This window comes from Pseudophryne corroboree, chromosome 4, assembly GCF_028390025.1.
Source record: "Pseudophryne corroboree isolate aPseCor3 chromosome 4, aPseCor3.hap2, whole genome shotgun sequence".
In the NCBI taxonomy this organism is placed as follows: Eukaryota; Metazoa; Chordata; class Amphibia; order Anura; family Myobatrachidae; genus Pseudophryne; species Pseudophryne corroboree.
The window spans coordinates 382,354,824-382,370,506 of NC_086447.1; the positions used below are offsets into that span (position 1 = coordinate 382,354,824).

At 39.3% G+C, this 15,683-nt stretch overlaps 1 protein-coding gene across 1 annotated transcript in view; it reads right to left on the reverse strand.

Annotated features, from left to right (window-relative positions):
- CSMD1 (CUB and Sushi multiple domains 1) overlaps positions 1–15,683 on the reverse strand; it is a 2,470,978-nt gene that overhangs the window by 907,165 nt on the left and 1,548,130 nt on the right. The window contains 1 exon segment of the mRNA XM_063916678.1: positions 13,444–13,556. Within this exon segment, the coding sequence (XP_063772748.1) occupies positions 13,444–13,556 (113 nt within the window).

A 15,683-nucleotide genomic window follows, 5' to 3' on the forward strand; every position in this document is an offset into this window, starting at 1 on the left:
GCGATCTCCAATCTCTTCCTCAGGGCTTGATGGTGTTACATGAAAAAGACGTCTGGCCGGGCAACCGGAAGTGACCCGGACCGGAAGTTCAAAACCGGAAGTGACATTGGGGCGTGAAAAGGCTGAAATAACAACATGCAGAACCTAAGATAGGTGTAGCAAGAGTAGAAGTGGACTTAAGTGTGCATGGTAGGAATAAAATACTAGTGACAGTGGTCACAGTGATCTTGGTGTTCGGCCGAACGTGCCGCTCCGATACCGGAAGTGACGCTGCGGTTTTGCGTTCCACCGACCGGAAGTGACCATGCACACTTAAGTCCACTTCTACTCTTGCTACACCTATCTTAGGTTCTGCATGTTGTTATTTCGGCCTTTTCACGCCGCGATGTCACTTCCGGCCAGACGTCTTTTTCATTAGTTTTCATCAATTAACAATGAATTTTGCACCTTATGCTCACCATAAGAGCACTGGCACAACAGCACACCACAATTAGGATTCAGACTTTGCCAAATAAGATTTTTGGGATCATTTCCGACTTCAGTGACCTACGACCCGGAACCACCCTCCCACCATCTTTAAAAGCCATCTCTGGAGACATGTAACACCATCAAGCCCTGAGGAAGAGATTGGAGATCTCGAAACGCGTTGGGTATCTGGATCCACTAGGAGCTCGAACCTTTCATCTATTGGACATCTGCCTTGTGGTTAGCTTGGGAGCCAGAGCAGGGTGAAGTCTGGACCACCCTGCTTATCATAAACACCTGTGTCTCCTTAGCTACCTCTCCGGTATGCTTTCCAACACTATTTGAATTGTTACTTGAGCTGTTTTGAATATTTACCATTACCCATCCAGGGGTTCACGACCCATCAGTAAGCTTAGGAGCCTGAGCAGGGTGTATCTCTTGACCACCCCGCCTCCTTTAACACCTGCGGCTCCTAGCTTACCATTATGGTATGCTTTTATTTATATGTATGTGAATGTTCATTGTATAAAATTTTACGTTTTTATTTGAGACTCATTGGAATTCATATCAACATACCACCATTGTGTTCACTATTTAATAGTTAAGGTGATCATTGCTTTGGTCTTCACATATAACCACGGAAAGAGAGCGCCCTGGTCACACCACTCTACACCTGTATTCTTGTTTTATTTTTGGGGGAAGAGGAAAACCCCAGAGGTGTACCCTAGGCTGCCCATTCCCTTTCCAGCGCCCAATAAGATTTCTCGCACCTTCTCAGCAAATCTCTGCAACAGGGCTGCCTCTGTACTAATGTGCCTGCAATGGACAGAGGGCGAGGTGCCACGGCTGCAGAAACCCATCTGTTAATGTCCCAGGCAACCTAAGCAATAAGGTGCCATCATGGGCAGGGAGAGGGGTTCGTGGCTGCAGCCAGACCATCCGGTGATAATGCCCTGGAGGGAAGGGGGGTAAATGGGGCGCCGTGGCTGTAGAGTGATTTCTGCAGCTGGAGATACCCCGGCAATAATGAGCCAGCAGGGGGTCGGGGTGCCTGCAGATGCAGTTCTCCATTCTGCAGCCAGGCAGCCTGAATGGAAAATGATCACTTCCCAAAAAACTGTCTTCTCAAAAAGCCCAGTATTTCAGAAGGGATAATTTTATGATGGGGGCATAATGAATAGTGAACACAAATTGTAAGATAATACAATGGAATTTTAAAACTAAAAATTCTCTTTGCACATTTTTTTTGTGATGAATATACCCCTTAGTGTGCCTTGAAGACTGAGGTTGGGAAACAATGGTCTAGAGGTTTAAGGTTCTTTTCAAATAAGCTATGAAGCCTCCATGTAGTAATTGTAACCAAGTATCAGTAAATGACATCACACCATCACCCTGGAACAAGTAGATTTTAGATGATATGTGCAATGATTTCTGGCAAACATAAAAGGGCTAATACAGAGTTGGGAATTGCCCTTGACAAATCAATATTTAACTGCAGGGTGGGGGGGGGGGCAGATTTAACCTGTTCAGAGAGATTTAGGGGAGATGTACTAAGCAATGAAAACAGTGGAGAAATTAGCTGCTCTGTATAATTTTATAGTAAGCAAATTATAAATGTTACTTCAATGCTGAGTGGTTGCCATGGGCAACTTCTTGACAGGCTCACTTCTCCATTCTTTTCACTGCTTAGTACATCTCCCCCTTAGAGTTGAGAGGAGTGTGTTGTAACTAAATTTAAATTGTACAAATAAAGCTGTCCAGTATTTGTGAATTTGCAAAAAAAGCCTGTACTGTATTTGCTCTGCATGAAAAAAGATAAATATATTTGCAGTCCTTACATTGCAGCATGGTTTGTCAAAGTCCATTTTTTGCTTTGCTCCAAATTCAGTCAGCCACAGTGTCTCTTCTAAAAAAAGCCTTCCAATCAGGGGGGATACTGTGTGTAGAGAAAACCAGCTTTGGACCCTCTGGGCATGGAAAAATTCTGCACACCAACTGTAATTGGAAATCTAATGAATTGCACAGAACTGTGTGTCTGTACCATCCATCAGGGTCGGCATCAGAAATCTTGGGGCCCCGCACTGTGATAATTATGGTGCCCCCTCAAATTATATATTTATGAAAGGGCAATGGAATTTGCTGTGCTATATAATAATCTGTTTATATATATATATATATATATATATATATAAAAAGGAATTTAAGGTGTGAGCACAAACCGGGTGTCTGTGGAACTACAAGTCCAAGTCCAATTTGTTAAATCCAAAATGAAACAGATGAAATCTCCAAACAATCTGTCTGCACACTGCTGTTTTGATCAGCTGTCATCCACCCCATTCACTCATCTCCCAATGGGGAAAAGTTTTGTCTAGAGAAAATAGAATGATGGGGGGCACCAATAGTGCATTAAAAGATGACAATTTATTGACACATCATAAAACACAGGTCTAAAATGTAAGCGTACCAAAGATGGTGGTACAATCACCGCTAATAAATTTGTTTAAGAACAAAGATAGAAGATGGATTCACCACTGCATGTTGCCTTGTTCAGCGTCTATCCATAAGCCACGCCCCTATATATATATATATATATATAAACACACACATACATGTATATATAGTTATCTATACACATATATAAATATGTATATCTCTCCTTCCTCCCCCACCCCCCACAATTTGCCTCTCCCCGATGACTCCATGCTTCATTCCCAGCTTCCCCACCCCATTCCAAAGCCCTGTATCCCCTCAACCAGCCACTCTAACCCTGGAGAGAGACTCACCTACACTGCACTTCCCAGTATCCAGACCCGAACACCGCACAGCATGTACCATGCGGACTTCACACCCCACCATAAAAAGTTAGCACAGGGCACAGGAATGCTGGCCAGTGAAGCTGCTGCCATTTCCCATAACTGCCTTCAACAGAGCTGGACCCAGAAAAGCAGGTGCACACTTGCGTCACACAGTCACTGCCCTATTTGCGCAAGACAGTTCACAATCCTACTGGGCACTAAGGTGTTTATCCTTGTGGCCCCTCTGATCCTTGGGGCCCTGTATAGGTGTCCCATTTGATCCCCCTGTCGCCTGCCCTGCCACCCATAGCACAACATCTGCTACAGCAGTCATATTCCCAATTATCAGCTACTACACCTACCACATACTTGATGCAACACACCCATAAGACCATTATCTTCCATTAGATGGACAGAAAAAACAACCAAGATGCATCTGACTTAGGGGGTCATTCCGAGTTGATCGCTCGCTAGCTGTTTTTAGCAGCCGTGCGAACGCATAGTCACCGCCAACAGGGGAGTGTATTTTAGCCTTGCAAGTGTGCGATCGCATGTGCAGCCAAGCTGTGCAAAAACATTTTGTGCAGTTTCTGAGTAGCTCTGAACTTACTCAGCCCTTGCAATAACTTCAGCCTGTCCAGGGCTGGAATTGACGTCAGACACCCGCCCTGCAAATGCTTGGACATGCCTGCGTTTTTCCAGTGCCAGTCTCCTGAGCATTGTCAGGATTTCGGCATCAGTCATATGCATCCCTACATACATAATTGTTGTTAGTTTGTTTGTAGGAGATTGGAGTTTAATGTAACATTTACACAGTGCATCCTGTGCAACGCAAGCCACGCATCGGTAATAATGTCATTATGTCAACCCCCTTTCATTCCCTTAGGGGAGTTTTATTAAAATTCTAATAACATAGTTTTCCTATTTCCCACCTGCAGAATCCCTATGTTAAATTTCAGCTTACTAACATATTGGAAAGTAAGAGAATTAGAGATGAGTGAGTGAGTGAGTGAGTGAGTGAGTAAGTGAGTGAGTGAGTGAGGGCTTTCGCATTTATATATATATATATATATATATATATATATATAGTTACCCAGGTGCGGCACTCGATGTATCACAAACACAGTCTGGAGGTCAATACTGTTTCAACAACGTTTCAATGCTCGCAAGCACTATCGTCCTGACGATAGTGCTTGCGAGCATTGAAACGTTGTTGAAACAGTATTGACCTCCAGACTGTGTTTGTGATACATCGAGTGCCGCACCAGGGTAACTATATGTTTGTACACGCTGTACATGTGAAGGCACCGATGCAATAGTGGAAGCCATCGAGGAGTGCCGGACCCATGCTATTTCTATATATATATATATATATATAGAGAGAGAGAGAGAGAGAGAGAGAGAGAGAGAGAGAGAGATATTTGATGCCTTTTGCAGGATCCGTACACTATTACACCAATGATCCTTCATAGTTAACTATTTTGTTAACTTTTTGCTGTATAACCATTTTTCTGGAGAACATTGCATGATATAAAACACCACTCTCTCAGCATAATTTCTATTACATATACATTCATTTCTCTCACAAATTCTTGCAGGTTCCAATCCATCAATGTTATGTATGTGTATGTACAGTACATTTTAATTATTTTCTGGCCCTGGACCTAGCTGTTTAGCCACAGTTGGCCAATCACTTGTGTGAAGTAGGTACTTTGGTTATGAAATGGCAGCATTTGTAAACTGCCGGCGGGTTAAGGTAAAATAAAAAAAAAATGACACTCACAGTCAGTGTAAAGCCCAGCTGGTGACAAACCATTGGAGCTGTACTGAATATTGCATAGATACAATTAGTTTATTTTTAGCTTTAGATGCAGTAGGTGAAGGCATGTAAAACTTTGGATAAATACTAGTAAGTTGTCACTATTACAATGGATTTAGAGTATCATAATCTATAATGTGATATTTCCACACAATCAGAATGTTTTGGGAATTGAGCTAAAAATGCACATTGGCTTCCAAAAAAAGTGTTAAGATAAATCTCAAATGTTAGCAATGTATCACCTTTAATGAGAACCCTAGGGGATTGTTCTTTCTCCAAAATAGTATCTTTTGAGAAATGTAGGTGTTGGGTAATAGGATCTGGCAACAAATACTGTAAGTAATTTGTCTATAATAAAAAAAGATGTTACATTAGTAAGATATAAACATTATATATTATATCTAATATTTAGAGATAAGAAAAATGTTAGAAAAGTTTTCCACAAAATATTTGGCTTGTTCTGCAATTTGACTGATCAATTTAAATGTGTCACCAGTGGAATTTAGCATTAAATATTCCACGTCCTACTGCACCACATTACACAACAGTGTGAAATGGCTGCCATCATCCCTGCAATGAAATGCAAATTCACAAATATAGTGCAGAATTTTATTCCATGAAATGGCAAAGCAAAATGAGAACTTGAACATCCCGTCTCTGAAGAATGGCCTATGGAACATTATTTACATGACATTTTGCAGCAATTTCACAGAGTTTCATTGATAATGCAGACTCTAGTTCTATGATTATTGTTTAGAAGCTAAACATGAAAATAAGCACATTAAGTGAATGAAGAAATAATAATGACATACAGTAAAGAGCATTTTAGATCACTGGATAAATCGATGTAAAGATCAAACAAAAATATAAAGCCTTACACAATTCATGTTTTTGGTATATTCCATACACATTGAGGTAAAGCAAAGAAAGTGTTATGAGAGATAGAAAAATATTTATTAATAGTTATTTATATAGTGCACACATATTCCTCAGTGCTTTGTAGTGAATATTTGGTCATTCACATCAGTACTCAATGGAGCTTGCAAGCTATATTCCCTACCACATGGACAAAGACACATACACACATGGAGGATATACAAGTGATACAAGCGCCACACAGTTGGGACCTTGGCAGGAACTGAACTCAATTTCATGGGTCTCAGATGGAAAATGGACTTTCTGTATTAGGAGTTGACCAACCCAGTGCAAACTAAGGTGCGAGTGGTATTCACCAGGGGCTTCCACATGAAGGTAAGCACTTTGCTATGCCCATCATACAGGTTGTGGCCATCTGACCGGGTTTCCTAGTATGGGTGCAGATATAGAAAAAAGACTGAACTAGAACTTGCTGAACTGGTACTAGATTCAGGCTGGACCTATCTGTATAACTGGACTGGAACTAGGAAGCAGGGGTATTAGACAGCTTCTGTGAACAGATTCTGAATGCTGGATGCTGGAACAGATACAGCACAACTGGGACTTAGAAGTTTAGAAACCTCGGAATACTAGACACTGAGTCTGAGATACAGATGCTTGAACTGTGGCTTGAAATAGCTGAGCTAGTTAGAAATACTGAAGTCTCAGGACACTGGAAGATAGACTATATGGAGCTGGGAATACATGGTTAAATTGCAGACTAGGACTCAGGATGCCTTACTGCAGAAAACAGAATGCACTGAGTCAGCAACTGGCTAATACTGTAGGCATAGGTGTGCGCAGAACATTTTATTAAGGGGATGCACTGTCGGAGGGGTGTGTTTGGCACCACCTACTGGGCGTGTCTAGCACTGCCTATTGGCACTCAAAGCAATATAAACATATTCCCCCAGCAGTGCACCTTACTCAATACCCCCAGCGGTGCCAGATACACACTTGCCCCCAGCGGTGCCAGATACACACTTTACCCCAGCTGTGCCAGATACACAGTTGCCCCATTTGTGCTCACTCTCCTCTGTTGCCAGTGCCACTGATTTCCGTCTCTGCCACTGAGTGGAGGAGAGCACAGCGTGCGTCTCTCCTGTTCCTCACTTCACTGAGTCGCTGGCTGTCTCCGGTGGCCATTTGAAATATGGCGCTGGCTTGTGAGCCAATCAAGAGCTGGTCTGCGAGCTCTGATTGTCTGACAGCTGAGAGACATTGTAAATGACTGCCGGAGATGGGGACACACAGTGAGGGGCAGGAGAGACACGCGCAGCGCTCTCCTCCACTCAGCGGCAGAGACGGAAATCGGCGGCACTGGCAACAGGCATGCGGGGGGTGCCGGACATTAGGGGGTGCCTGTGCGCACGCCTATGACTGTAGGTCTGAACTAACGCTAAAGGCTGGAAATACAGGTGATACAGGTAGATGATTAGCAAATCAGACCTGATCGCAGCAGCAAATTTGTTCTCTAATGGGCAAAACCATGTGCACAGCACGTGGGCAGATATAACATGTGCAGAGAGAGTTAGATTTGGGTGGGGTGTGTTCAAACTGAAATCTAAATTGCAGTGTAAAAATAAAGCAGCCAGTATTTACCATGCACAGAAACAATATAACCCACCCAAATCTAACTTTTTCTGCACATGTTATATCCCCCCTCCTGCAGTGCACATGGTTTTGCCCATTAGAGAACAAATTTGCTGCTGCAAACAAGTCTGAATTAGGCCCAAAGAACAGACACTTGCACAATCTATAGTTTTCTGCTAAATGGTAGCTTGAAAGCACCGAGGAGTAAAACTAATGAACTAAAGCAGGGCTATGACACAGGAAACTAGTGTACTGGTACAAAAGCTCACCTAGTACAAAAGCTCACCTGAGAGGGATTTTGATATTTGTGGCAGGAATGCTTCTCAGACAGGAAACTGACAGGAAACCGACAATGCAGGAACAGAAGTGATCTGAACACTGAAATTTTCAAAACACAGGGGCCAGGAAGAAGTACTGTATAGCCTTCTGCAACAAGAACTAGGGAAGCCAGTTCTCTCAAAGGGAATATACTAGGCTATACTACTCTTTGCTTTGGCAATCAGTGGGAGTCCTGACAGGGAAATATGTAATAGCTGCAAGTCCCTTATTGGTTGCTATTATCAGCTGAGGTAGAAGCACTCCAACTGGAGGAATGCAGACAGCTGATAAGCTCCAAGACGGCGATGCTAGTGCATCAGAGTCTTAAACAGGGAAAGCAGAAATCCTGACCTGCAATATGGGTGGCAGAGATAAATCAAACAATAAAGTACCAGAATTTGACACTCAAGATTTGTTAGAAATACATTATTAGAAATATCTGTTGGAGATTGGAAGGTACAGTATACTTCTTTTCAATTTGAGTATTTTTATGATTTGCAGAAATGGCACTCTCACTCTCATCAATTGGATGCATTTATAAAATTCAGGCATTAAATAAGGTTAGCAAGAAGCAATAATGGAAATGATTAAGGGGGGATGTACTGCTGACTCACATGCATACTCACGTAGGAAGCCATATGCAGAAGGACAATCTGCACCTGCCAGAGGGATGTTTTGCTGGTATAGACCAATGGGTGTACCAATTGGAATGGGTCTAAAAACAGATTCATTCTGGTCTGTCACAACATGACGAGGCTCCTTAGTTTAGAGCAGTCCATTCATGAGGTATAAAATGTCTTAAAAAGGGCTCTACAAATGACCAATAGGAGGCAAATAAGCATCTAACACTGAACTTTTTAGTGGATGATGCAAACCTTCTGCATAAATAGTGACACGGGTAACATGCAAATAGAGTGGTGTGTTCCTCTTAGAGTTCAGTATCACACTGATAATTACGCTGGACAAAACAGGTATATCAGTCATTCTACATCTCTCTATGCTGTATGCTGAATACATGCCAACAAGGAAACACAGACTTGAATGTAAATTGGATGAACACTCCAACATGTCTCTGTGAAATTGTATAAATGCTTTGTACATTTTATTATGTATTTCTATGATTAAATATTTTATGCAAACAAAGTGAACATCTTATTCTATCACCTATAATTCTGATTTATGTATTTCCTAATGATTAACATGTTATAAGATATTGAATAGTACTTCACTATTAGCACCCTCAGATCCGTTTGTTAGTGATAGTTTGTCTAATTTATAAAATAATAAGCCACTGCATTCTTTCTACACATAGTAAGCATTTAAATTGAAAAAGCTAAAAAAAAAGCATTTTTGATACAAGTGGAGAATTTTTTCATAACCCACACATAGGGGCATATCAAATTGCTGCTGACTGATTAATGATGAAACCCTGCACATTAATTACAAGAGTGTTCACATTTCCTCGCAGCCTCGGGGGCTCTGAGAAAAAGTTTGCACTAAAATGCATCCTTGGAATTTAATGTGTAGGGAAACCCATAGATTCTGCATTTCTGATTAAATCTATTTATTACCGCATAGTACCTGAGGTTTTACTGTATGGGCAAAATGCTAAATAATTTCATTGCATGAAACCAGGAGGTTTCTTTGTACAATAACCCCGCATCTAATTGGATATGCCCCTTAGAATCCAGCTTTTAACTATTTTAAAAAAGGAAGAATGCTTTGGAAACAAGAACCACAATGTATTTCTTTATGGTGTTTAGATAGAAAAACAGCACATTTGTTTTAAGTTATTGTTCTTGAAAGTTCAATTTAAAAAAAAACATCTTGTATGGGAATCTGGTCAAAAAAATGTATGACATGTTCGAAATATAGTTTTTACACTTAGTTGTTGAACTTATAATGTTGTGGCTGAGATACTTATAAGTGTTGCCATGATTTTATGATTTACTATTTCAGAACTCTTTCAGCATAGTTTTCAGAAAAGTCCTGAAAGTATCTTTACAGCGAAGTAACAATGTCATCTTACATTTCCATTGCATTTTCATCCATATTTCATATATATAGATGTGGATGCTGTCATCTTGCAGTCTATTCACTGCAAACGTGACTAATTTACCATGAATAGTGTGCCCGCAAGTTGTGTGCCGGCATGTGCATATGCACCTGTTTCCATAGGAATGCATGGTGTATATGAACACTATGACTAGTTGCACTGGGGTGCGAATAGCTGCTGCCATGTGCGTGCATTTTGCGGCAGGTGGGAAACAGTATGATCAACTTGGACACATCTGTATCTATATCCTATTACTGTGTGTCTTTGTGGTAATAAAGACATTGTCCATGTTACATTTTTAGATTCAGAATCACCTACTGTACAATAAATAATGGCTACATTATTAGATGTGTAATCATAAAAACCCAGTGTACTGTATATCATCTGAAAATGCTTCTCTGCAAGGTCTACAGTATGTGCACTTTCCAAGTTAAAATCACTCTCAGTTAGGAGACAATGGTACAATAGAACATGTATGTTTTAGTAGGATGCAAAGAAAAGTGTCATTTGCAGAATCCTTAAAATATAAAGCCACAGAGTGTATATTGGATTTTTCTCAACTTAAAATTGCAACACCTGCAGCCTTTGAAAGAACTATTCCATTCTATGTTACAGAAGAGGCAGACACCTCCACAGAAAACATAAATAATGTAATTACAAATGCACAAAACACCCCCTGAACAGAGTTTCAAAGGTCAAAGCAGGCCATGAAAGTGAAACCATCTCACAGTGTCATACAAGGGTGACACAGATTACAAAGAAGGAATACAGAGAATTGCTATAATTAAACCTGATTCTTGTAGCTGTGTTGGCAAATCTAGGAGAATAGTAATATAATAATTTTGGACATACAATTCCTACTGGACTAGAGTACTGGGAGAATAAACAGTTCCCACTGTAAAGGCAACAATTGCCCTGTTCTGGAGGATTACAGTAGTTCCTTGGATGTTTTCTGTCTGTAGGCCTCAGGAAGCAGGAATCAAGCTACTGTTTATCTCATTATTGTCTGACAAGCAGTATACTATTATTACTCCCTTGAAATAAACCATTGTTTTGCATCAACTGCCTGTCAGAATCTGGTATTATAACCACATTGTAGTACCCAGTGACAACAGGTATCTGGATAATACTGCCGATCTGCAATGTTTAGGTAGACAGCCAATAGGTTGACACCATACAGTAGACATGCATTAGGTCAACAGGTACAAATGGTTTACAGATGAAAGGTCAACAATGTGTAAGGTTGACTGGTATAAAAGGTTGACAGGTTCAAAAGGTTGACATGACAATGGTCAACAAACATATCGTTGTCACACCATTTGGGAATAGTTACCTGTGGTGAGACACCTTCCCAAAATGTGGTGAATTAAGCAAGCTCGCGAGGGTCTATGTTTATAATAATGTGGTCAAAGAACATAAAATATGAAATATTTGGCCAAGAAACCCCAAAAAACTTGTGTTGATCATTTTTGTGTCAACCATTGTCTTGTAGACCTTGTGACAGTGTTGACTTGTTTTGTACCTTTTGACCTCAAGCACTGTTGTTCTTTCATCTGTCAAACTTTTGTAGCTATTGACCTTTTGTACCTGTCGACCTAATCCAAGTCGACCATTTGATGTCAGCCTATTGACCTTCTATGCCACACCTGTGACCACATTAACCTATTCTAAAAAATGGTTAGTGGGTCACTAGGTGGATATTCAATGGGGAGACCATATACTCCACTGATATCAACACATTTCCATGAGGTGTACCCACGCTGTCTCTTGCTTTATTTATGACAGACTATGCATATAATTTAGATATGTGTGCCATTCAGTGTTCCTTTAAATTATCTGGTTTCTCATGTTGAAAATAAATGCTGCTTTTGCTTCCATAAATCCTTCAGCTTTAAGGGCTGTTTCTGATCTTGTGGTCTCTTCTGGGTTATTAATTGTTATTATTTATTACCAGGTATTTATATAGTGCACACATACTGTATTCTGCAGTGCATTTACAGAGAATATTTGGCCATGAACATCAGTCCCTGCCCAAGTGGAGCTTACAATCTATATTCCCCACCACATGTACATACACACACATTCACCCTAGGGTTAAGTTTTGTTTTGGAGCCAATAATCTACCAGTATATTTTTGGATTTTGGAAGGAAACCAAAGTACCCGGAGGAAACCCACTCAAGCGTGGGGTGAAAATACAAACTCCACACAGTTAGGTCCATGGTGGGACTCGAACCCATGATGTCAGTGCTGTAAGGCAGTAATCCTAACCATTACACTGTCTGTATTATTACCAGTTATTTATATTGCAAACACATATTCCGCAGTGCTTTTACACAGAATATTTGTCCAATCACATCAGTCCCTGTCGCAGAGGAACTTGCAATCTATATTCCCTGCCACATGTACATGCACACACATTCACGCTAGGGTTAATTTTTATTTTGGAGCCAATTAGGCTACCAGTATATATTTGGATTGTGGGTGGAAACAGGAGTAACCACAGGAAACCCACACAAACAGGAAGAAAATTTTAATACTCCACATAGTTAAGGCCATGGGAATCAAACCCACGACCTCAGTGCTGTACATCGCTAATGTACAATAAATTCTAATTTTAGTCTAGCAACAATAGCATAAATTAAAACTGTATATACTGTAGTTCACAAAACTGCACAACTATAAAAATGCTGTATGGTTTTATTTACTGTCCTTTCTGATATATCACAATTGCTCTGAAATTGTACTTATAGTACTTTCACTTTTGATTCACAATGATTCATAATCTGTGTAGTACAGATGGATCCATGCTAATCCTGGCTCCATCTGCGACTGAGTGCGCCTGGCGAGGCGGACTGCTGGGCACGAATGGGATGCATGTGCATCGTAGATGCGCCCCATTCAAGGCGAATGGGAGCGTCTCTGTACACTCCCTGGCATACCTGGGCGCAGGCACGCCCAGGCACGCCGGGTGCCCCTGCCTGCAATGTAGCCATGCTTGATGAGCGTGGCTCCATCTGTAGATACTGTATGTTGTACTATTATCTGCACTATGCTTTCATGGCTTTCCTTATACCTTTATTGTAGTTTCTCTTATGTGAATAACTCAGTCATCTTCCACTACAGATAACTTATTTAATTTATTATTAAAAACATTTCATGGTATATTTTAAGAGATTTCTCTTTATTCTACAACAATTATATATATATATAACACATGCAGCCTAAAATTAAAACTCAGAAATGTACTCCAACACAACGGTTTAGAATCCCTTATGTATTTCGACCTCTGTTACCTCCATCTTAGATCCATTTGTTGCTAAAATAAGGTGCACATGGGTATGTGAGTATAAGGCAATGATAAAAGTAGAAAGTATTGGCACAATGAACACAATAAATGCATTGCTACATATATGTAGGATGTAATTTTTGTGTACTACTTATAATAATTTATGGTATGGCCAAGGTTTGTTTAATTTCTTACCTTGGAACTGGGCATTAAATCCTTTCCTCCTATGATTGCTGTCAGATGTAAAATGGAGGCGCAGCCAATTCTTATTGCTTATAACTGGAGAGGGCAGGTTCATCCCAGTTAACCTACACAGTAAAAAGTCAAAAAATATAGTTAATTGGATACAGCTAGATTTTATACAACAATTATATATTGCAACATAGCCACTTGGAAAACTAAGTACAGTATATAGTTTATCAATGTTTCCTTCAGCATAGCAGATAAACAAGTATTTTATTCAAGTGCATTTTAAGTGTCTAATATAAAAAAACAGTAAAAAAAAGACCTAGTAAAACTGTAAAAAAATATATCGATGAGGTATTATTTTGATAAATTGGCATAATTTAACTTACTTTTTTTTTAACTTTGTCAACAATTCATTTTTATTTAGCAATATATTGGCATTGTAATCACTAATATATAATGCATCTGTCCAAATATTGCAAATTAAATTTAAAAGATCCCTATTAGACGTTTTTAAAATATTTCATTATTTTATAAAAAAAAGCTTTTGTACACAGCTGCAATATAGATACAATATAATAAGTCAATTGAAAACAATGTAATGAATTGTCCAACACAATAAAAAAATGCTAAACTTAATTTTACCTTTTTTATTGTTAGAATTATTACTTCTGTTTTTTCAAATTGAATAACAGATATAAATAGAGGGCATTAGGGCATTAGAAGCTGGTGTCCCAGAACATGGGCACGGTTGACTTATACTAAATGTTCTCACTGTCCACAGTGATTTTAAGCTAATTTGAAAAATAAGAATGATAAGGTGTGGTGTATAAGTGGCTGAGCTTTTTTACAAAACATTTTTTCAGTATAATGTTTAAGACATATCATGTACTTATGAACCATCAGAATCAGACATAGCATTTGTCAGATTGGAGCACTTAGGACCTAATCATTTGTCAAAAATAAAAAGGATCTTCCAGTTAAAATACTAAATAACATCATGTGTTTTCATTATTTACTACCTTTTAAAAAGCAAAATGATGGGTGAAACATTTTGCTCGTGTTACCTCATTGATAGATCACAATTTATCCAGTAAGTAGAAATATCATTAGTTTGTTTAAAGGTTCTTCAAAGTGAAATAAAGAATAAGCCATAAGGCAAGAGCTTATTCCCACCATATGGTAACTTCAATTTATGATGCAGATATTAAAAAATATAATTATTATACATTATTGTGTAATATACAGGTTACTTCTGCATGTATAATCTGTTAGCAACATTTAAGTTTCTGAAAGAAAAAAATGTATATTGCAGAATTTTGAAAGATTCAATTAAAAAAATAAAACATAAATGTGTAAATGCATACAGTACATACGGTATTCACTCCTCCAGATACAGTAACAGTGCTGTTTATCTTGTGACTGTTCTATGTGTCATGAAACCAGAGCTTAACTATGCTGAATCTACTTAAAAAGTCTGAAGGAATGTTAATTTTTTTTAGGAAGCTTGGTGTCCTCTAAAGTATCTGTGTCTTGTCATATTTACAGTATTTAATTTGTTAAGTAATTGAGTTCTAAGACCCAGCTACATGGACTTTAGCTAAAACCAGCAGCTCAGCGAGTGATGCAGAGAGTTGGGTACACAATATCGACAGAAGACCGAAAGCTGGATCCCAATTACCAGAATCCTGAGACATCCTAGTATTTTTTACTCTACCCCTAATACTATCCCTAAGTACCTCTTCCACAGCCTAACTTCTTCCTCTCACAGCTTAACCCTCACCCTAACTTTACCCATCCCTGCAGCCTAACCCTAATTATCCTCCTAGTACCTGTACTTGACTCTGGGATGTGTCATCAGGATCCAGCTTTCAGTCTTTTTACTGCCAAGATCCCGGTTACGGGTATTTTAACTGCATCCCATTGGGGATGCTGTATGCTTATAAAGGACCCAAATGTTTACTTCTAAATAATGTAAAGTTTAATACCGTATATGTATCTGAGTCAGATCCTACTCTGTTGATTGAATATATTATTATTTTATTTGATGTGATAGGAAAAAAAGATTTCTTATAAGTACTGAACAGAAGTAAATTTTCCATAAAGGTAATAAAAGAAGTAATAAAGCCAATTATCATACACACATACAGTACCTTCATTTAGTGTCCTCACTATGAAGTGTGATGTAGGCAGTAAAGTAACACTTAAATATTGTATGAATTGAATTTGCATGCTAGGAGGTTCTTAGA